This window comes from Arachis ipaensis, chromosome B10 (genome assembly GCF_059453495.1).
Source record: "Arachis ipaensis isolate K30076 ecotype BB chromosome B10, ASM5945349v1, whole genome shotgun sequence".
Taxonomy (NCBI): Eukaryota; Viridiplantae; Streptophyta; class Magnoliopsida; order Fabales; family Fabaceae; genus Arachis; species Arachis ipaensis.
In genome coordinates, this window is record NC_142435.1 from 2,011,317 (window position 1) to 2,034,527 (window position 23,211).

The window sequence follows — 23,211 nt, forward strand, 5'->3', positions numbered from 1 at the left end:
TACATATATATATATATAAAGCAGTCCTCAATCCTTATTCATAAAACATATTGTCAACAATAAATATAATATCTAGAGGTATCAAAACTACAATAGCACACAACTAAAAAGTAAAACCAGTGATCTCTAAAATTTGGAAATTGAATCTTCAAAGTTCTCATCATCAATCTTTTCGGAATTTAAACTTGGTGGAATGAAAGATCTGAAAATCAATTCCATGTCAGGAGCTTCCCTCATACTATAAGCTGCAACCTCAAGTATTGGACGTTCAAAAGCTGGATAAAATTTCTTTGCACAGACAAAACCATAGATGAACGACAATATAGGAAGTGGAATCAACAATGAGGCATAGTAGAACTTCTGCAACCCAAAGTACACAAGCATGGTAACTTGGTATAGTATCAAAGATGCTAGTATACGGTTATGTATATGGGGCCACATTCTTCCATTGCTTTCAAATGTTGGAACATAGACATTGAGTGCCTGTCGATATAAAGTTAACGTATATAAACAGAAAGATTATTAATTCACGAGGTATCAAAGTAAAGTGGTACATATACCTAATATACCAGCATATGTTAAAATTTTAATGGTGAAAATTGATAGCCTGTATCCATATAAAAATAAAACAATAATTGTAACCACGGAAGATGACCTATTGGTCCGTTAGGGTACTCTTGGCACACAGAAACCATACAATTATCGTTTTATTTTTATATGGGTACATTTGTTAGTATCTGTATCTTTTAATGGGTACAAATAGTAATTTATTCAGTATACAAAAATTGTTCCAAGAACTTCACCTGATTTCGTAGTATAAGCCATCCTAGGCCGAAATAGAGAACACCAAATGGGATTATGAGAGGAGCAATCACAGAGTAACAGAAGACAATTATGACAATGAGCATGTCCTCAGAAACTCTAGTCTCATAACCAAGATCTCCAGGAGCCCAAGCTTCTTTACACTCAGCTTCGGTCTTGCAAATATACTTTCTCTTAAAATGGTATAGAATAAGAGGAACTAGCCGGGACAGTTCAAGGCCATAGCCAACGAAAAATCTGACGCAATCAAAATATTAAAAATCACTTAAAACAATGTGTTATGACCTTGTGGATCAATAAACAAAGTATGTTAATGGTATCTTACTTGAGAGACAAATAGGTCAAAAAGAAAGTAGCATTGTCCGGGAGGCTCATAACTAGCCAGGACAGAAGTGATTTGGGATTATCCTCAATTAACTTGAATGTTCTGTACAAAGTTCCACCAAGAGTAACTCCAAGGAACACATTAACCACTGGAAAATAGAAGTATTTTCCAGATGCAGCCCTCACTGCTTGACTTTGTGTGGGAATCCCCTCCAATTTAGACAAATAGAGAAGCAACTTTGGCAACAGGTAAAAGAAAATAATCAATGCAAGTTGAGGGAGATATGCTTCCAGCACTGTCCTCAAAGCCTTTATACGCACTACTGGCTCTATGAATGGGGCAAGTTCCACCAAATTTTGCAGAGTTGTGAAAGCAGATATAAATGAAATTGGAACCATGTAGAAGACTATAGTGAGAGCAACAATGGCATGCACCAAGTACTTACGCAGCTCTCTTTCAAAATACTTGATTGTCAAATTATGCCATATTAGTTGACGGGGTTCGGCAGCAGGTGACACTGACCATGTATCAACCATTTGAGCATGTAAGCTCTGAGCTGCACTTGCTGCAACAACCCTACTTGTGAAGAACACCAAAGCAGCATTTTGCTGCTTTTTACTCTGAGTAATCTTCTGCTCCGCTTCCAACTTTGTAACGGTTTCATTAATTCTGTCGTTGTAATATTCTATACTGTCCACCTTACTACCACAAAGTCCAAGTAAACCAGTCTTGATAGTAGGTCTTGTTCCTTCCAGTTTGGCATTTGTTTTTGACATTTGAAATACGGTTTCAGCACGTGCAAGCTGCTTCTTATAACCTTCTAACTCCTCCCAAATCCTGTTTGCCTATTAATAGAAGTGTTAGAATATAATTAGGATCAGTTAGTATTATTTAGTATATCTGAATATTTATTATAGGAGATTACGTCTTTATTATTACGATTCTCTTAGTACCTATAAATATCCTTTTATATTGTATCATTCTAGACAACTTGAATACAATTGAATAATATACAAAACATTTTCTTCGGATTTCTCTCTTGTTTCTAACAAGAAGCACCACCAGATGAATGATATATGCAGTGGAAGGCATTGAATCAGAATGAGGAGTGTACCTTTCTGTTATCTGTTACAATCATACACTTGTAATATGTATCGGGATAGATAGCTTTAAAATAAGAGTGGACATATTCCTCTGTAGTAGTCTCTCCTAGGGGAACAGCAGGTATGTCTCTGACAACTACAGCAAACTGTTCAGGCTTCACATTATTAGGATCCATAAGAGCTTGAGCTCTCAGACATGACACATGCTTGCAAGCTTTCCATAAGAGGCCCAATGCAACAAGTGAAAACCAATAGCAGCAAACAAAAAATGCCCACAACCGATTACTCTTCTCCTACACATACATTACAAGATATCTTGTAAACGAAGCTAACCATATGGACATGGCAAAATTCAGCGTGCATACCGTGATGTTTCCCATTGTTAACTTTTGAAGTTCATCGACGACTGTCTGATTGTAATGACTTGTTAGTGACTCCTTCACCACACGTTCATCGGTGACAGCAACAGGAAGAAGTACCGGTAGCAGAATCACGGCAGATAAAACCAGGATACTCAGCACTTTGAGAAGAAACACCAATCACAAACACACCAAGGCTCAGTTTGGATAAACAACTTAATTAAGTTACTTTTGAAGAAATAGCTTAAACAATAAATGTTTATATTAAAAGTAATTTATAAATAAGTTATTTTGTATTTGGTTTTTTAGTTCTAAAAATACTTATTTTAAGAAAAAAGTGATAAAAAACTTTTTATTATGAGAGAAGTCATTTTTTTTAACTTCTCCTTAAGCACCAAAATAATTTTTTAGAAAGTTGTAATTTTGTTTTGAAAATTGTACCAGAGATTAATACTACACATTTTCATAAGTTAAAAGTTAAAAAAAGTCACTTATGAACCTATCCAAACGGACCCTAATTACTCAACTTCTAATTTTTGAATATTGAAGATATAGACCAATGTAAAGAAAATAATAAAAGATTTCGTAATTTTATCTGAAGAGTGTTCTAAGAACATTCATTATAGATTAGTAGACATTTGTTGCTCTTTCAATATATAAAAAATAAAAAATAAATATTTATTTTCTAGCAAGACATTTTAATCATAATATCATTTAACAAGTGTCCTTCAAATAAGGGTACATATCAGCAAAATCTTTCATGATTAAAATACAAACTTTCAACTCATCTTTATGTTAGAATATATTTTTTTTTTAATCACCTGCAAAAACAAAAACAAATAATCTTTATATCATATTTACTCTAGAAAACAATATTATTTGTACACCTAAATAAACTAATTTGTTAATATTTATTTAAATCCAAGAATAATAGTAATAAGAAAAAAGGTAAAGATCACACCGTGACTGATTTCATTACTTCAAAAGGACTCAGAAATCTAAGACTACTCTTGAAATAATGATAAATTAATTAATGATAAAAGCACAAGGTGCGAGACACATGAAAAGTCTAGGGGACAGTAACTTTTGTGTTTTGTGGCCAGCACTTATCAAAAGAAAAGTGAGTGATCTTCCACTATTGGATGTAATCTCACACCATTAAAAACACTATTGATGGCCAATTAATGGTTACAAAACACAAAAGTTACTGCCCCCTAACGCTCTTCGTGGATGAATGTAGTGGAAGAGGGTGTGAAAGTAAAATAGAGAGAGAAACCAGTGTTGAGGAAAACAAAGTAAACAGCAGTGTCGACCCCGGAGGGAAGCAAGGCCACCTTCATCCAAATGAAAGGGTTGCATGACTTGTTTTTCCCTTCCAATGGTTCCAACCCCTTAAGGATCTTGTTGGGGTAGTACACCACATTGTTTCCTGCTCTCCATGAAAGGAACGCATACACTATCATCAGACCCATGAATATCCCAAAATATGTCCCTAGAGATGTTACAAAAGATGTAAGGTCCATGATGTTCCAAAGTCTTCTAACCCCAACGCTATTATTGCTTACAAATTATGAAGCTATATGATGCATGGTAACTAACTGAGGCAGTATGGAAATAACATAGAAGATCTCTTTAATCTTGACCAACAAAATATATCACCACCGTCTTCTTAATTGTAGCACCCTTTCATCATGTATGATTGAGAAATAAAGTGAACTTGTGGGATCAACTTTTCTTCACATTAAGACAAATAAACTACAAATAATGTCTCAGCCGGGCCTAATAATCTATCAACTTTATTTCTTTCTTGGATGCTTCCTCGATCAATCAATCATAAATTCTTAATTCATCTGCTGACAACGGAGTTAAGATATATTGGGCCTCTTTTTAGGAGACTATTGGGCCTCCTCAACATAGTATTGGGCCAGAACTTAAAGATCGGACTAATGTTAGAGTAAGTCCTTGTAGAACATGACAGGCAACAAAGACAAACTCGAATCAACCAACTTGGGTTGGTCGAGGTTGGCTCACTTGTCCGCTTAATCAAGTGTTGAGTTCGAACCCCGCCTTGTGCATACAGCAACTCATTGGCGAGCGGCAGACCCTTAAATGGAGCTCAGATCCACGACGGATTAATCCTTAACCTGTCGGGTTAGAGAATACCGTTTGGGTAAACCAAAACAAAAAAAGACAAACTCGAATTTATATTCAGAAAAGCTATGCACAAACGTCAATGTTACAAATGCAGATATGTGAGACCCGAAGAACCTCAAACCTGATTCCTAAAATGTATTATGAACAATATCTAAACATATCAACACTAGAATAGTACAACTAGCAGTGGAAATTCAGAATAACTGCCTCAAACGTTAGACCTTGCATCTTCAAAGTTCTCATCATCAATCTTCTCAGAACTCAAGCTTGGTGGAATGAAAGCTCTGAAGATCAAGTCCATGTTGGGAGCATCCTTCAAACCATTGGCTGCAACCTCAAGCGTTGGCCGCTCAAAAGCCGGATAGAATTTCTTTGCACATACAAACCCAAAGAGTACTGACAGTAATGGAAGAGGTATTAAGAACGGTGCGTAGTAGAACTTCTGCACCCCAAAGTAACCAAGCATGGTAACTTGGTATAGAATCAAAGATGCTAGTATGCGGTTGTGTATGTGCGGCCACATCCTTCCATAGCTTTCATACGATGGAACATACACTTTTAGAGCCTGTTGATAACAAAAAAACATTACTCATTCATGAGATTTCAAGCTATTAAAATGACACAGATCAATTAATATCCTGGTTGGGTAAACAGAATCATGAGAACTTCACCTGATTTCTTAGTATAAGCCATCCGAGGCCAAAATACAGAGCACCAAATGGGACTATCAGAGGAGCAATCACAGAATAGCAGAAAACGATTGTGACGATGAGCATGTCACCAGGAACTCTAGTCCCATAACCAAGATCTCCAGGAGCCCAAGCCTCTTTCACCTCCGCATCGGTCTTGCAAAGATACTTTTTCTTCAAATGGAATAAAATAAGAGGAACTAACCGGGACAGCTCAAGACCATAGCCAACAAAAAATCTGAGATAAACAGAATAGAAGTCATTTAATTTTGTTGAACATTAAATCATATGCACAACCCAACTTCATAAGAAGATGATAACTAACAAGATCATTGGAAACACCATTTGTAAATCAAGTTTGCATTAATGCACCCTTTAGCATATATAACAAACAGACTTAATCAGCATTACCAGAAGAATAATAGTAAATAAATAAATGAAACATGAGATGTTATCTTACTTGAGAGCCACGTAGGTCAAGAAGAAAGTAGCATTGCCTGGAAGGCTTGCAGCTAGCAAGGACACAAGTTTGTTTGGGCTATTCTCTATAGTTTTTAGTGTGCCAAACAAGGTTCCACCTAGAGTAACTCCAATGAATACATTCAGCACAGTAAAGTAGAAGTATTTTCCAGATGCAGCCCTGATTGCATGACTTTCTGTGGGAATGCCTTCCATTTTAGACAAAATCAGAAGCAGCTTGGGCAACAAAGCCAAGAAAACAATCAACGCGATTTGAGGTAGATAAGCTTCCAACACTGTCCTCAAAGCCTTTAGACGCACTATTGGCTTTATGAACGGCAGAAGTTTCACCAAATTTTGCAAGGTTGTAAATGCTGATATAAATGCAATTGGAATCATGTAAAAGAGTATAGTCAGTGTGACAACGAAATACACCACATATTGCCGCACCTCTCTTTCAAAATACTTTATTTTCAAATTGGGCCATAATAGTTGGCGGGGTTCAGGAGCAGCAAACACAGACCAATGGTCAACCATTTGAGCATGTAAACTCTGAGCTGCTGATGCTGCAGTAACCCTGTTCGAGAAGAAGATAATAGCAGCATTTTGTTGCTTATCTCTGAGAGTAACCTTTTGCTCGGCTTCCAACTTGGTAACGGTTTCATTAATCTTCTCATTGTAATATTCTATGCTGTCTACCTTACTACCACAAAGTCCAAGTAAACCAGTCCTGTTAGTAGGTCTTGTTCCTTCAGGTTTGGCAGTTGTTTTGGACTTCTCAAATACAGCTTCAGCACGGGCGAGCTTCTTCTTATAACCTTCTAACTCCTCCCAAATCTTGTCTGCCTATTGCAATAATAAAGACTAGTGATCAAATTCAGACACAATAAAAAATAGACAGAAGCACCAGGACAAATGTGATATATATAATGAAAGGCATTGAATCAGAAATGTAGGTGGTTTAGGACAAGAAAGCAACGAAATGAAATGTGTACCTTTTTGTGGTCTGTTGCAATCATTGACCTGTAAAATGTGTCAGGATAGATGGTTTTGAAATAAGAGTCGACCTGCTCCTTTCGAGTCTGGCCTTCGGGAACAGCAGGTATGTCTCTCACAACGACAGCAAACTGTTCAGGCTTCACATCAGGGGCCTTAAGAGCTTCACCTCTCAGCCACGCCACATGTTTGTAAGCCCTCCATAAGAGGATAAATGAAACAATTGAAACCCAATAGCAGCAAATAAAAAATGCCCACAACCGGTTACTCTTTTGCTGCAGATACAAGAAGCTATTTAGTCTTTGGCATTGCCATCATACTAAGATATAAAACAAGCTAGTCTTCTTTTTCACTCGGAGAAAGAAGTACGGAAATTAGCATAACACTGTTGTAAAAAAACTGATTCAATGCAATTATACCCGGATGTTTGCCATGGATAACTTGTCAAGTTCACTAAAAGTTCCTTTACTAGTTGTTTGACTCCCACCATCATCGGTGACAGCAACAGGCAGAAGCACTGGTAGCAGAATCATGCCAGAAAAAACTAGGATCCCCAACACTGCAGGCACATCAACAAGAAGAACAATAGTTAAAAACTGAAAAGATTATTCATAAATTATCCAATAAACAAGCTTTCAAATAATTGGAAAATATAGAAGTATACAATTGGAAAGTGTTTGAAAAAGAAAAAGATGCAATTTTCAAATTTCTTTTTAAATCATAAGGCACCACACTTGAGAAGTGCCAACAAAAACTTAACAGCCCAAGAGCCTATTCTGAAAGCACTACGCTGGATTAGAAGATTATTGGCAAAAGCATACATGTCATAAACATTAGAATACATTTTTCAACAAGATGGTGAAAATTGTGCAGGTATAAGATTATGTGCACGTTTCTGAAACGAGCATCATTCATAAGGATATTTGCTTTATTCACCTGCAAATTAGTCCCTAAAGAACCAAAGTAAAAACTTTAGTCCCTAAGTTAATACTAATCTGACATGCTCATGCTGAAACTAAATGCTAATCAGTAGCTTCTAAAATAGGAATATAGCTATCTATATATATATTAAAAAAGAAATAGAAAAAGAAGTGAGGAAATATGAGGAATCCTTCGAACATATCAACATCCAAACAACCTAAAAACTAAAAACAGAAAAGCTCAAAGTCCCTTTTAATTCAAAATTCCAAAGCAAAAGTCAAAGCAGAGAACATGAAAACAAGTCAGAAAATTTTCAAAGAAACAAAAAAAAAAGAAGGAAAATTTAACAGAAAAGGAGGACAAACCAGTGCCAAGGAAGACAAAGTAAACAGCAGTATCAACCCCAGACATGGCAACCACCTCTGTCTCAGAGGAAGTTAAAGCTTCCTTGATCCAAGTGAAAGGGTTGCGAGACTTGACTCCACCATCCAAAGGTTCCAAACCTTTGAGGATCCTGTTTGGGTAGTAAATGACATTGTTGCCAGGCCTACTTGCTAAAAGCGCAAACAAAATCATCAGAACCACGAATATGATGAACGACGTCGCTAGAGACGTCAAGAACGAAGAAAAATCCATCTGGGTCTTCCTTCTCTAAACCAAAACAACACTGAATTCACCGAAAGTTTCCAACTTGGTTCACAGAACCGTGGAAAACGGAGGAGAAATATCGGTTACTGGATTACTCTGCATTCATTCAGAAATGAAACCGCCGCTGAATGCTAATGGAGTCAGAAATTAATAGTTGGCCATGGAAAACAGTTACATATTAATATCATATTCATATCAGAGATATGGAAAAGGATTAATTGCACAGATAAGATTGAAAATAAAAGGAAGGAGGAAGATCTTTTTACACAGAAGGTGGTAGCTGTTTTGTGGGGTACCTTGGCATTTCGATTTCTTATACACATTTAATGTTACTTTGGATTATATTCTTTCTTTTAACACTTATTACTGTATTTTTGTGATAATACATTATTTTTTCCGGTCATTTTAATATTAGATATTTTTTTTATAAGCACGTGAAGATTGCAATTATTGTAAAATATAATAATATGTCAGTTAAACAAAAGAAAGAATAATTTTAACAGACAAAAAGTGGCATAAAGCTATAAACTATAAAAAATAAATATGGGGCATTATAATAAGCAGTATTGAATGGTAATAACTAATATTTAAAGACTTCCTGTAAGTAAGTTTTTCTTTTATGTATTTTTATTTATTCGCTTTCATATATACACGTTTTGTGTTCGTTAAATCTGACTATTCCACTAATTAACGTCAGATTTTATTTTTTTTTTTCAATTAAATAACAATATAAAGAGACCAGACATTTTATAGATTCAATGTCAACCTTTCTCTTGACATGTTATTTTGAGAACTCGGAAGGGTTGGTGGTGACTGGTGAGTTGCCACAGCCACGGTTTGGCATTTTATTTATTTATGGAAAATTATAGGAGATTATCTACTAATTTGTTGTCAATAATAATTAATTATTATATTTTAAACACATATATAAAGAGACATATTTAGAAAATATATCTATAAAAATATTTTTATTAGACACAGTCATAAAAAAATATTTTTATTAGACACATCTACAAAGACACTTTCATTAAACACAGTTATAAATAAGAATTGGTAGAAGTTGGCAGAAATGCTGTTGGTAACACAGCGAGATACATAAAATTAAGATGAATTAACAAAACGTGTTTGTTAATGAGTTATAATTCAAATGACATAGTCTCTTCATACTTATGTAAAAGGTCGCATGTTCGAATTTCCCTGTGTTAAGAAAAACAAATAAAAAGTAAAACGAGATTGTGTTCTTAATAGGTAGGATATATAAAATGAATAATTTAGTAACCATGTGAATTGAACATGAAGAAACAATTGATATCACATGTTCATATACACGGCCAACCTGTCATTGATAGCATCATAATGCAATTAACTTTACTTTATGGCTTAATTTAATTTTAAAAATATACTATTTATGCGTTAAAATTAATTACTAAAATTAATAATTATATATAGTTTAATTTATTTTTAGTGTGTATTTTATTATTTTATAATAAAAAACATTAAAAATTTAAAAAAATTTATTATTTTTAATTAATAATTATTCATCAATGTTTAAAGGTGTAATTTATAATTAATCTTAGCAGTCACTTAACCAAAATGTTTTATAATTACTACTTTTCTTTCCCTACAATTTCTCCTTTTTCTTTTCCTTTTTAGAAGTAATTTTTGCTGTAATTTAGATTCACCGATGAAATCTATACGGGGAAATGGGTGTACGTACCAAACCACTGTTCCAAACGGAAGCTTTGTCGTATTATCCCAAAGACAAATGTTACTACCGACGTGTCCATATGACAAGAGAGGATTGAGAATGAACGTGGCAGATGGATATGGTGCCGACAGAGAGGAAACGGGAAATAGATGCAACATAGGACCCCACATATTCAATTTGAATTGATTGGGATTGGAATTGGAATAAGATGCCTTGTTACTTGTTAGTTATATGTCATTTGCATGCTCACATGTTATCCTTAACTTAAGGGTAATGAATGGACTTATGGGGTTGTGGGGGCACGTGCCAGCTACAAAAGGTTGCTGAAAATGAAAGGACTCGAGATTAGAGGGTCCCAACTCCCAAACATGTTAGAGTGAATTTGACTCTAACACACGCAATACAATGCCTCTCTTGCTCTTTGATATTTTTCCCTTTGTAGAGATAGGCCATGCTCTCTGATTTTAAGGCAAGGCCTATCATTAATGCTCCACCACAAGTACCCTATCTTGACCAAAAGAGCCCCCATCCATATACTTTTTACAATTACAATGAAATTCTGAAGTGTGTGTGTGTGTGTATATGCATAATCTAGCTGTTTGGCATTGGATTTGCCATTCCTCACTTTCTTTACTTTGTACCGTTAATTCAAATTATTCACTTTATAATAAATCCTACTTTATAGTAAGACATATGAGGAAATTTTTGTCAATTGTTTTGGGGACAAGTTGGGCCAAGCATTGGAAAACAACTCTGATGTAGCGTTTGTTTTGAAGTACTAAAACTGAGACTCAATATCATTTTTGTTACTTCAGACACTAGTATTAAAATTTCTGTCTCTGTCTCTAAAATTTCAGTACCTCTAAAAAGTGAGAACACGGGAGACTAAAACTTTTAGAAATAGAGACTAAAACTTTAATAACATTTTATACTTAAAATACCCTCATTTCAATTAATTAATTCCAATTTTATTCTTTGTACAAATTAAATTAGAATTTCATTCTTGTTTCAATTTCTATCTCCTATTTTGTACCAAACAGAATACCGATTTATTTCAATCTCTATCTCTTAGTCTCTTCCTCTTAGTTTCAGTCTTTCTGTCTCTCTACCAAACACTACCTGAAGGACTATAAAAACAAGGCTTTCCGGGTCCAAAAAGAAAAAAGGAAAAAGAATAGGTTTCCATAACTGCAACTGTACCTTCGTCCTACTTCCAAAAGGAGAAGAAAACATGTTTCTTTGCAGAATCCATGAGCAATAAAATATTTGAATTGATGCACACAAAAAATGGAGGACATGTATTTACACTGAAACCAAGGCCCAAGCCATTCAGCCAGGACTATGAACACCCCTACAAATTCTCTTTTTCTTTCAAATTGAATGACTAATAGATTTTGCATCATTGAGATTTTCTTCAAACATGAACCAGATAGGTGAACCAAGAGGAGCACAAAGCTAAAGGTACAAGAAGACAAAATGGAAAATGGGATTGTTGCACATTATCTTCAGAAGTTGCAGCATCGAGCATGGCCTCTTGACCATTTGTCCCATAGGCACATCATCTGCCTCGGCGACTGGTAATGCGCCGTGAAGTAGTTCTCCATGCATCCATACTGACAAAACTTCCAGTTGTGTGAGTACTGGACTGCCGCCATTGTATTGTTGAATTGCTCGACCCACATCCCCATGCTTACGTCCTCCATTTTAAACAGCTGCAACCACACAACAAATCTCTCGCCAATCAGTAATGCGAATTATCCAGTGATATACTACCCAATCTACTAATTGCTGTTACTTTGATGAAACTTGTACATTCACAGATCAATGTTTCAGGATTGATTTATGAATGTACCAATTTTGTCAAAGTCACGGTTACTAGTTGATGAAGGATGGGGAGGGCGAATGAAATGAATGTAAAATCCAGATAAATTTACGGCAACTAACCCTCAGGTTCCTATTCTTGTGTTGTGATACAATGTAATTAACGATATCTTCGGAAATTACGTATGCAGGGCCATTTGCATAAGGAGGATATACTTCTTCAGGCCACTCCTGCAACAACAGAAACATCATCCTTAAGAGAAGGAAAGAATAAGCCATATAGCACCAAGCTATGCAATTCTCTTGTACTTGTCACCACCTACAACAAGAACGGCTACCGAGGAAAATAGAATCCTGCAAAAACTCTAGTCTAATTTAAGCTCTGTCATGTGCTGAATATGCATTATTTGGATAACCAAAAGGCAATAAATAATTCTCTATGGCCAAAACTGTTCCCCGGAGTTGTCAAAATTTGTTAAGATTCTTGTTCAGTATCTACCATTAGAAATACACACACCATATATTAACTACTACAACTAAATGTGGCAACTTCCATACCTCGTAAGTAACTGCCCATTTGCCGTGTCTCAGAGGCCGATGTAAGAGATTGAGATTCCCCATATAAAGCGGCTTTTTATGAGGTACAGCTTCAATTTCTCTCAAGACAGTGTCCACCCTAACAAAAGTGTCATCATCACATTTCATGATATATGCAGCTGTCACATTTTGAATCTGCATGACAAAAATATATAGCTGATGTAACTAGTGTGTATACAACAATTCAGATTTGAGGAAGGTGACCGACACCAGCTGTATAAATGCAAGTCACCAACACCCAGCACCCGTACAAAATAAAAACAGAAGAAACAGAGAAGCTTAGCTGACAAAATTTAAGAATGTACTAACCCCAAACTCACAGATAGCCAGGGTTTTAAGCACAACAAGCTCATAGCGGTCCATAAAGGGCATAATGACAATATCACCAAAGTAAGCAGCCTCCTTCCTCAGCACTGCATTTACTTCCTTCCTTGGATTCTTCATGACGATCGTTTTATGGTAGCCACAAATACAAAATTTAGCCATATTATAAATAAAAAATAGTAAAAGAACAATAGTGAAGCATGAATCAAAATACACACAAATGCCTTGAAAAATTTCAAGCATCTTATGTATAAATTGGGCAAATAAATTTCTTCACAAACCACATTATAGTTAATACAGACATTTCAATATAAATTATCTGCAATACTGCATATGGGTTCTGAGAATTAACATGCATTTCTTCATGTTGACGGAATGATCAAATCATTGTAGTGTATGCTTCTACGCAGTATATATAAGAAAAACAAAAGGAAGTCATACCAATGCAACAAAAAATCGTACTACTACATCTGAAGACTTGATCGCAGCTGCTTGCATCCACGTTTTTCGAACTGCCATACGTTCTGCAAAGTGATTTGAAGCAGAAAGGACTCCAACAAACAGTTTAATAGGATGTTTGGGTAGAGGACTTGCTTTCCATGTTTCAGACATTTCCAGTACTCGTTGAGGTGAGAAACTTGGGTGTGAAGTAGGTAGTGAAGTAGCAAAGACAGAATGAACATCAACATCTCCTTTAACTGCCAATCCTGTAGCATCTTCAAGTGTAAAACCCTGACGATAAAGTTGAAAAGAAAGTCATCAGGAAAAAAGTAAGCTGTATCCCACAGCAGAACCAGTATGGATTGCAGCAGATGTCAATTAGTCCCAATTTTTCTTATTGTTTAAGCCAAACGGACACCCTATGACACAGTAAAGGTGATACTGCCAATCGTTATGAGGGTACAAAAAAATTTCTTTTTATATTAAAACTTGACATAGATATATGTTTTTTAAATTTTTAAGTTAATAAAAAGCAACAACAATGGGGAAGTTATTTCCTTGACAAATGATTAACAAGAACAAGTAAATATACATAATTCCACTCAATCAAGATATTGGGTGCAACCATAAAATAAAAGCAACTGACATGTGTTAATTAATTACCGTTCGGTATGGAAATGAAGTCATATGGCGACCCCCAACATTAATATGGTACCCATCAACACCAGCACGCAGGGTAAGGACAAACATTCTACCCTCTACAAATGGAAATGGCCAAGTCACTTCTGGCTTCTGCTCACGCCCTATAAACCGCTTGAACCATGATGTTGTCTTGGACTCTTTTGAGTCTACAATGTCACTCCGCATCCATCTTTCACATCGCCTAAACCCATCGACTGCCAAACATAATCAAAAGGTTTATTTGTGCATTGAATTAACACCCAAAAAGTTAATCCAAGAATTTCTGCGCAAGTTAGAGACTAAAGGATTACTGCTCTCATATATAATTTTTCCATATGAAGGGCCATAAAAATTATTAACCATATAACTCTGTCTACAATTTTGGTTAGAGGCTTTTCTAAATACAAGCTAACCCAAACATGCACGACAATATCTATTAACCACATAACTTAAAAAATAATAAGCATTACTTCTGCAGTGTCCATAAAGCATCTAACAAACAACCAACACAGTAAACATTCTTCTGTTTCGTTAACAATGTAACAAGTTGCTACTTATTTTGATGGCCATTAGTCATTTTTTCTTATTTCACGAATTCCAAGTTGTCAGACCATTTTACTTTTCTCGCTTTGTTTCATTTAACAATTAACAATATGGACAAGAGGGCACTATTTTGCAGCACAATGTTTCTAGATAAAACAACTGAAAGTGCATATGCAATGTTATACATCATACCAAGCATTCCTTCATCATCCTCAGTTGGCAAGCCATCACATCTTTGAGCTGTTCCCCAGTGCATTCGATAGCAGGTATTATGCTCGATAACTGGTCGTTTGCTCCAGTCCCCTCTTAACCGAGGATTCAGGTGAAGAATCTTCGGAGGATCTTCCCCTTCAACTGACTTTAGTCCTTGTAACTCAACCATGAACTGTGAAACTGCAACCAATCCATCACTTTTCCTCAACTTCCCAAGCTTAGGAACATATTCCTTATGAGCAAAATGGGGTGTCCCCACCACAGTGATTGAAGAACCTGCTGCTAGCCCGCAAGGTAGAAACATCAAGCCATCTCCCTTCTGCAATTCATCCCCAGTCATTGATATCCAAGAAGGACAGGACTCAGGCTTTCCTTCGACGATAGAGTTCTCTCCGGACTCCACGTCATCAGCCGTGTCTAATTCTCCCCAAGCCTTCAGCCCCAATGTCCATGCCTCATCTGTCATTCTCTCAAGAACAGATAAATTGTTCGTCCTATTCATTTGCCGCATGATTCTTCCAGTAATCCTGCCATACTTCTGAGGAACACGCTCCACGGATTCACCCCCGTGTTCTTCCTCCTTCAGTGAAACTTTGTTGGGTCTCAAGGGAGCATCCTTGTCCGTGCTATCCTCTAGCCTCCGGTGAAGTGAATCTCGATAAACAGAACTAACAAAAGGCTTGCTCAACTCTGAACCTTCTGAGCCACCAACAGCAGCAGCACCATCCAATCCACCATAAATCTCATCCCCACTTATCGTTGACACAATCTTCAGAATTTGAGGAAACTTGCACGAAATGAAAACCAAATATAACACCCCAACAGCAAACAAAAATTGGGACAACCTAAACCTCCTCGAATTGGAAGGTTCAGTTTTCTGCCTCTTCATAATCTTCAAAATCAACAAACCAAAGAAAAAACGATACAATCTACACTACAGCAAGTTATCAACTACAACAATACCCTACACTGCAGATGTTTGACGCGAATAAACCATAAAGAACTACATCAACGTGAGGAAGCACGCAAACGGCAACAAAGCTGTAATTTTGAAAGCAAACCCCAAGTCCAAAATTTCCGCTAAAAGCGACAGGGCAACGAATTGGGCAGTGAAAGTTGGCCTCTTCTGGCAAAGAACGAAACTTCCATGCAGTGAGGGGAAAAAGGAGTGCGTCGATCAACCAATGCCGCAGTGATTCAACGAATTGGAAAGGAAGTCGTTGCAAGTGGCGGAATGGAACCCCGAATCGTTCAGCATGAGAGCAGCATCTGCGGAAGCAGAACGGAATTAGTAGTTGTAGAAAGTGAACCCTAATGGATGGAAAAGGAACAAAGAAAGGTGCCGGATGGTGAGAAGATGAAGATGAAGGTGAATGCTGAATGCAGAAGAATGAGAGTAGCAAAAGGGAAAGGGAACAGTGAAGTGATTGGTTGAATGTTTTGAGAGTAAAAAATCACCACTATTTTGGCACTTACAATTCAGGTATATTATTAGTAGTACTCTCTACTCTCATAAGTTTTGTAGAAAGTGTTTCTACTTTCTACTTTTTAGTTTTCGGAAGCTGAACCAGTCGACTTCACGCAAGCAGTTAAAAAACAAATCTAACGACTAAGGGTGTGTTTGGATTTGCGTTGGAGAAGAAAGAAGCTCGTTTGAGTTCCTTGAACGTTTCATCTTCATGTTTGGCAACACTTTTATGCTGTAAACGCAGAAGTGATTTTTGTCTTCAACCCACGTTTACCAAAAGCTAAAAATTTTAGCTTTTCCGTTCACCTTTTCACGTTGGATTGAACTTTATGTTCTATGTACCAATTATGTCCTTCATTATTCATGTGTTTATTGTTTTTTTTATAATACTTTTTTCTAATACTCTCTTATGTATATTATTATTTTTTATAAAATTTTTATTTTTTTTATATGGGTTCTTTTACTGTTATTGTTATTTTTTTTTGTATAAAATATTTTTTTTTATTTTGTATTATGATTTTATTAATTCTATTAGAATACTAAAGAATATTGAGAGTACTAAAAAAATATTAAAATTTATTTAAATATTTAAAATAAAATTATAAGATAACATAAAATAATTATTTAAATTCATGTCCTTTTTTATAATTTTTTATCTAAAAGTGATTTTGAATAATGTAAAGTTAATGACAACTGAGTTTTCACCTTTAGTTTTTACCTTTCATGATTTTGGATCACCATAAATTTAAAACTGGATCTTATGCCTTGCTTCAGCTTTAATTAATCAACTTCTTAAGTAGTCCGTTTTTCTCACTTGATTAGTTTTAAGTTAAAGGAAGAACCTACGCATGATTTGATTAGAGGCCTACATATGTTTGTCTAATTGGCTCAGCTATAGGACCATCAATCATGTTCATGGGTTCCTTGGCTCCTTGCTACTTTTATCAAGTTTCAAAGTAAACCCTTGAAAATTAGTTATTATTTTATGATATGATATGATGCTACGTGTATATTAAAGTTGAATTTAAATTTAAAATTTAAATCATTTGGCTTAGAAAAATATCTAATTAGTAATTTGATCATTTAGTTAAATATTTAAATTTAAATTTTTTATTTTAATAAATAAAATAAATATAATATTTACCAAAATAAATTATTTTAAAAATATTTACCGATTTAAATTCTCTTGTCTTATCTTGTTTACAGTGTAAACGAGATAAGGCACGTCAGCGTGACACGTGTAACCTTTGGTATTCTCTACACACATTTTATATCTTTTCTCTGTCTCGTTTTCTCACAAAAACAAAGCTCAATGGCCAATAATAGTTCATTCATAGTTGTGCTTATTTATTCCAATTGTCGTATGAGAAATGACGACAACGGAGTGACATTTGAGTGTGAGGATCCGATATTGTTTCGCACTCAGCGTGTGGAGACATTGTCGAATTTGAAGAGTTTGATATTGAGCAAGGCCGATGGTACACAAGCGAGAAAGATAGGAAGGGTGGGGTATAGGTTGCTAGCACCCATGGAAAACGAAGTCTTCCGGTTTCGACTATTCCGACTTCAAAGAAACGAGCATGTGCGACTGATGTTCGACATCCATGGGAGGATCATGGTAAAACAGGTAATGGAGCTGTCGGCCGAGGTGGGTCATGGTGGTAGTGGTGGTTCCGTACACGATACCTATGTGTATCGTGCAGGACGACCGACCTCTCGCACCACCACCCATTCATGTCGCCATTCCAGAGCATGAGGCAGAGGAGGGTGAGGAGGAGTCCGACGAAGATTACGTGACGGATAATGCGGACAGTGAGTTGTCCGATGGTGGCGATGAGGATGAGTTTGTGCCGGAGACACCTGCCAGGGCTGTGGCACGCCATGTTCTGCCTTCACCTCACCTGATTCCGGCGCTATCGGCAGTCCCAAGTCACTATCACAGTCTGCATTTGGACGCGATGCAAGAGAGGACCCCGGTTTCTGACACATGTGAAGAGGATTACAACCTAAACGGCGGGGTAGAGTTTCGGGTCGGCCACATGTTCAGAAGCCGAGAGGCGGTGTTTCAGGGTGTGAAGAACTACAGTATTCACAAGAGTGTTGAATACTAGGTGATCGAGTCCGACCGGTTAAAGTACCATGTGCAGTACCGTTAAGCCGGCAATGGGTGTCAATAGAGCCTCCGTGTGGCCCTTCGTCAGAATCTCGGATACTGGTAAGTTCAAATTTAATTGTGATTTTGACTACTTTTGTATAATATATTATGTAGGTTAGAGATATAGTTGAAGTATAAATGTTTTGTTGTCATTAGGGAGGTGAGATTTGGTGGACCGCACAATTGTCTAGCACCCAGCATATCTCAAAATCATCGTCAATTAGATAGCAGTCTCATCTGAAGGGTCATATTGCCCTTGATACAGTCCAACTCCTCTATCAGTATCCCGGTCTTGCAAGGTGCGGTCCAGGCTAAGCTTGTTTAGTTAACAAGATGGGCTTTTTCAATTGGGCCATTATGAAACTTAATTTTCTTTCCTGCACACTAAACCCAATCCATCAAACAAACTATTGGTAATATTTTAATAGACATTTAATTTAATATTTTAATAATATTTGATCAACATTTTAATATTAATTTTCTAAACTCAATATATATTGTTTAATTATTAAATTTATTCTCTATTTTATAAATTATTTTAGTATTCATTTATAACCTATGTCTTCTCACTCCTTTTCCTCTCCAATCCAGTTCTCTCTCCTACAGTCAGTTCCTTTTCATCCTCCCTCTACTCCGCTCCTCCATCATAGCCGCTGATAGAACCAACCTTATTACGTGTGATTAAAACTTGACAATTTGTCACTAGCCCGCTATCAACACCACCATGAACACTTAAAAAAAAAAAAAAGAAGTAAAACGGTGAGCTGAAACTGAAAAAGCATTCTCCTCTCCACTTCTTTCCAAAACAAAAAGAAAGCTAAAGCCTAAAGGCGAGAAATCCTAGCCTCTCCCCCACCGCTGCAAGGGCTGTCTAACCACCGTCGCATGGACTGTTGTAAGGATTGCCACCGTGTCATGCGTCACAACTTTTTTCTCGAGTTTGGTGTCAGTTCTTGGCGTTCATATGCTCCGTTGCGCTTTTGCCATTGACTTCTTCTAGTCATGGTGCTCGAAGTCCTCAACCCACCAATCGTAGCTTCTTCTTCGAGATCAGCGTTTTCGAGTCTGCTCTTTGTTTGATCAGCTATAGGACTGTCGTCGTCCATTGTACTTGTTGTCTGGCCTTCGTCTCCATCGCACTTCTACCCCTCTACTCAAACTGCTCAGAAGTCAGAACAAAAATTTAAGATTATGTTATTCAGATTGGTTTCTTCATTTTTTTTATTTTTCATTCTTCATTCTTTTTAACTATGGTCTCTGTTGTACTTTGTTTTGTTGCATTTTTCTTGTGTTGTGTTGAAAAAAATTGTGCTAAACTCTTGATAATTCTTGTTAAAATTATGTTAAAGCATGGGCTTTTATTTGTTCGGTATGTTACTTGATATTAGTATTCTTGCAATTGTTAGAAATTCAAGTGCTTTTATTGTAGTGTTGCTTTCTGAGGCTATGCTCTTTGTGACTATAAGCTGTGGATATTAGATTATACTCTTTAATAATGTATTCTTTTGGTTAAATTAATATGTTAATCCCTAAAATTTTTAGATAATTTCAAATAAATTTTCATGCTTCAAAAGTTTGTAATTGTGTCTTTAAACAAAAACTTTGAAAATAAAAAAATAATCAATGCAAATAGAATATTCTCAGATGTGAAAACTCTAACCAATGTCCTACAGGGTACATGAGTTGGGTTTTGAGTCTCCATATAAAAATTTTTTATATTTCTTTTCAGCTAAATCTCTAATTCTGGACCTAAAAAGTAACATAAGCATAATAAACATGTTTTTATTATGATCGAGTCTTTTCTACTTCATTGAACTGAATTTATTTATTAAATTTTGCTAAATTGTATCTTATTTTAAACTGATTAAGATAAATGATAAAATTTTTATTATTGAATTTTTGTTGTTGTATAATCTTGTTTAATTTGGATTAAAAAAAATAACGAAATAAAGAAAAAGAAGAAAATTAGTGCATAAAGAACTAATAAAGGTTTTCTCCCTTTAGTATGTCTCGCTACTTACCTCTTTTCTCTTGATTTGGTTTTGGTTTTGCTTTTGTCTTGAATTTAATCATTTTTATTTTGATTGAATATTGTGTGGGGACTTATTATTTTGAAGCTATCTAAGTTTTTCACCTCCATTTTATGAATTTGATTAGGTTTCAAACATGTTGGCAAGTGCATTATTCTAGTTTAATTCAAATTCTAAAAGAAGTGATTGAGATTTTATTTTAAGAAGGACTAATAAAGGTTGATAGATTTTTATACATTCATTTTGTAATTTGCTTAATTTTATTTTTATGCTGGGACAATTTACCCAAATAAATAAATTGGGCGAAAGCTTTACTCAAATACACAAAACAGAAATCTCTTATGTACATGTGCATTTTCACACTTCTATATAAACCGTAGAAAGCTACCACGGTTTCTGATTTTAACATAAACCGTGGCAAGCTACCACGGATTATAGTGTTTGTGGTTTGTGTGTAAACCGTGACAAGCTCCAACGGTTTACGAAGAGAGAAAGCTAAGCATAAACCGTGACAAGCTCCCACGGTCTATGAATAGTATCATTTAGACTGCGCATGATAATTGTGACAGAATACATGTATATAATAGAAGCTCAAACCGCTTAAACTATCAAATACATAGCAGATAATATATTAGACAATTCTCAAACCTTTTTAACTATCATTTCCTGTTACTTCATTATTATGTCATGTCATGCACCCAACAAAACTAATCTAATGTAATCTAATCTTCACTCTCAAATCTCAATACTCACTGCTCAATACACAATAATAAAACAATTTTGTTAACACATTCATCGTATTTTTTTTAAGTTTTGGATTATAAAATTAAAGTGTATTTGAGTAAAGCTTTCACCCAATTTATTTATTTGGGTAAATTGCCCTTTATGCTGTGTAGTTATTATTTCAAAATTTTAGAATCTGGTTACTGTTTATCTGAACATTTTTTTTTATCAAAAATAGGAATACTCAAACTCGCAACTTTTTAAATGAGTATGGAAAGATTATATTATTTGAGTTATAACTCATTAGTTTTACCTGAACACTTTTAAGAGCTTGAAAATTTTAAAATTAATATTGTGGAGTCATTATCTCCAAATTACAAGAGCACTTCCCAAATTACCTTGGTGGTTTGTTTGTCATACGACTCCCAAAAGTGCTTAATGTAACTCCAAAGCTTTATTCAGGTGGACTTTCTTGTCTCTTTCATTATTAACATAAATTGATTTAGAAACTAGCAAGAGAAGTTGCATCAAGTTTATGGTTTTCAAATATATGAACCTTGAATAAATTGTTTGATCAATTGTAACTTTACATAAATTTATATTTTCAGTTTTCTATATATTGATCTAAATACAGTGCATCATGTGAAATTGGGTGTCACTAAACGGAGAAAGTTAAAAATAAAAGAGAAGATGAATCACAAAATTCTTTTTGATAATTTATCTATACATATAAGATTGAGATTGGAGAAAAATGGAGCAAAAATTTTCTTTTGAAATAACTTTTCTTATCAATAATTCATCATAAATAAAATATTTATTACTTTTAAAATTTAAGTTTAAAACTGGTGAAAGGTATTTAAATCTAAACCAACATTATATTTATTATTATTGTTTTATACATCTAATATACTGAGAATTTTGAAACAAAATTAATTTCATTTTATTAATATTTTATCATTCAAATTAAAAGATAATAAAAAAAATTTAATATACTAATCCAACTAATGGCGGTCAAGCAAAGCTATAAATACGAAGCCTTCTTTTTCCAATCGGACAAAGTGTCGAACGCAAAGAAGAAGAAGGAATTGGGGGATTAGGGTTTTGGGTTTCGAGTTTCTGTGAACGATTAACGAAGAAAAGATGATCGAGGTGGTTCTGAACGATCGATTGGGGAAGAAGGTTCGCGTGAAGTGCAACGATGACGACACCATCGGCGACCTGAAGAAGCTGGTTGCAGCTCAGACGGGAACGAGGGCCGATAAGATTCGCATCCAGAAGTGGTACACCATCTACAAGGATCACATCACCCTCAAAGATTACGAGATCCACGACGGCATGGGCCTCGAACTCTACTACAACTAAAATCCCTCTTCAAAGGTCTCTTCTTCCCTCTTCCCTGTTCTTCTTGATTTTAGGGTTCCCCGTGATTTTGCGTTTTATTTAACAATTGCCTTGTTATGTAATCTGTTTCTGTGTTTGAATTTACCTTTCCCGAACATTGTGGATTCATAATTTTGTTCTTGATGTGTTTAAGCCGAGTCTTAATCTAAATTTCGGAATTTACATTTGTTTCCCCTTGAGTCTTCAGTCTTCACGTTTGATTATGCGCAAATGGTTTATTAACTCATCACTAGTAAAGGTTATTTATTGAAGGAATCGCACGATTTCTGTGCATGCTCGTTCTCGACACTGATCTTATTTTGTTGTTTGTTTCAGGTGCTATTAATGGCAATATAGTATGTAACTGGATAAATGCGTCGAATGTAACTTTTGACTCGCAAAAAACCCCTTTGATTGGAATAATGTACATACCCGGATGATATTGGGTTTAATTTGCTGTTGGAACAATCTGTTACTTTGTTATATATAACATATTTGACGTGTTCCTGGTTTATATGAATATGCACTGTTTGTGGAACTATCATTGCCTTCTAAATTCTATTCAAATCTAGATATTCATACTCTTTACGTTCTTCATTAAAAGAACATCTAAATTAATGAGTTAATTTTTAGTGCGTGTGTGTGTAGCAT

The 23,211-nt window shown here is 35.4% G+C and overlaps 4 protein-coding genes across 5 annotated transcripts; 1 reads left to right on the forward strand and 3 right to left on the reverse strand.

The window, feature by feature from the left end:
- Positions 1-12: 12 nt before the first annotated feature.
- On the reverse strand, positions 13-4,282 carry LOC107622434 (hyperosmolality-gated Ca2+ permeable channel 3.1). 2 transcript variants are annotated; one of them, XM_016324315.3, is made up of 6 exons: positions 3,886-4,282; positions 2,616-2,770; positions 2,262-2,396; positions 1,148-1,992; positions 804-1,059; positions 13-483 (listed from the first exon to the last, which is right to left on the reverse strand). In XM_016324315.3, exons 1-6 carry the CDS (start codon positions 4,130-4,132, stop codon positions 127-129), a joined length of 1,995 nt encoding a protein of 664 aa, XP_016179801.1. In that variant the 5' UTR covers positions 4,133-4,282; the 3' UTR covers positions 13-126. The 2 variants fall into 2 exon arrangements, with proteins under 2 accessions (XP_016179801.1, XP_016179800.1); XM_016324314.3 differs by having other exon boundaries at positions 2,262-2,543.
- Positions 4,283-4,796: 514 nt separating this feature from the next.
- ERD4 (Early-responsive to dehydration stress protein (ERD4)) lies at positions 4,797-8,812 on the reverse strand. The gene is made up of 6 exons (XM_016324313.3): positions 8,194-8,812; positions 7,327-7,466; positions 6,907-7,182; positions 5,913-6,757; positions 5,435-5,690; positions 4,797-5,328 (listed from the first exon to the last, which is right to left on the reverse strand). Exons 1-6 carry the CDS (start codon positions 8,462-8,464, stop codon positions 4,972-4,974), a joined length of 2,145 nt encoding a protein of 714 aa, XP_016179799.1. The 5' UTR covers positions 8,465-8,812; the 3' UTR covers positions 4,797-4,971.
- Positions 8,813-11,363: 2,551 nt separating this feature from the next.
- On the reverse strand, positions 11,364-16,318 carry LOC107622989 (Galactosyltransferase family protein). The gene is made up of 7 exons (XM_016325077.3): positions 14,784-16,318; positions 14,031-14,263; positions 13,368-13,658; positions 12,912-13,040; positions 12,564-12,737; positions 12,129-12,236; positions 11,364-11,896 (listed from the first exon to the last, which is right to left on the reverse strand). Exons 1-7 carry the CDS (start codon positions 15,691-15,693, stop codon positions 11,690-11,692), a joined length of 2,052 nt encoding a protein of 683 aa, XP_016180563.1. The 5' UTR covers positions 15,694-16,318; the 3' UTR covers positions 11,364-11,689.
- Positions 16,319-22,225: 5,907 nt separating this feature from the next.
- Positions 22,226-23,104, forward strand: LOC107622313 (ubiquitin-like protein 5). Its single transcript, XM_016324170.3, has 2 exons — positions 22,226-22,557; positions 22,897-23,104. The coding sequence occupies exon 1, from the start codon at positions 22,321-22,323 to the stop codon at positions 22,540-22,542; it is 222 nt and encodes a 73-aa protein (XP_016179656.1). The 5' UTR covers positions 22,226-22,320; the 3' UTR covers positions 22,543-22,557; positions 22,897-23,104.
- The last annotated feature ends 107 nt before the right edge of the window (positions 23,105-23,211 follow it).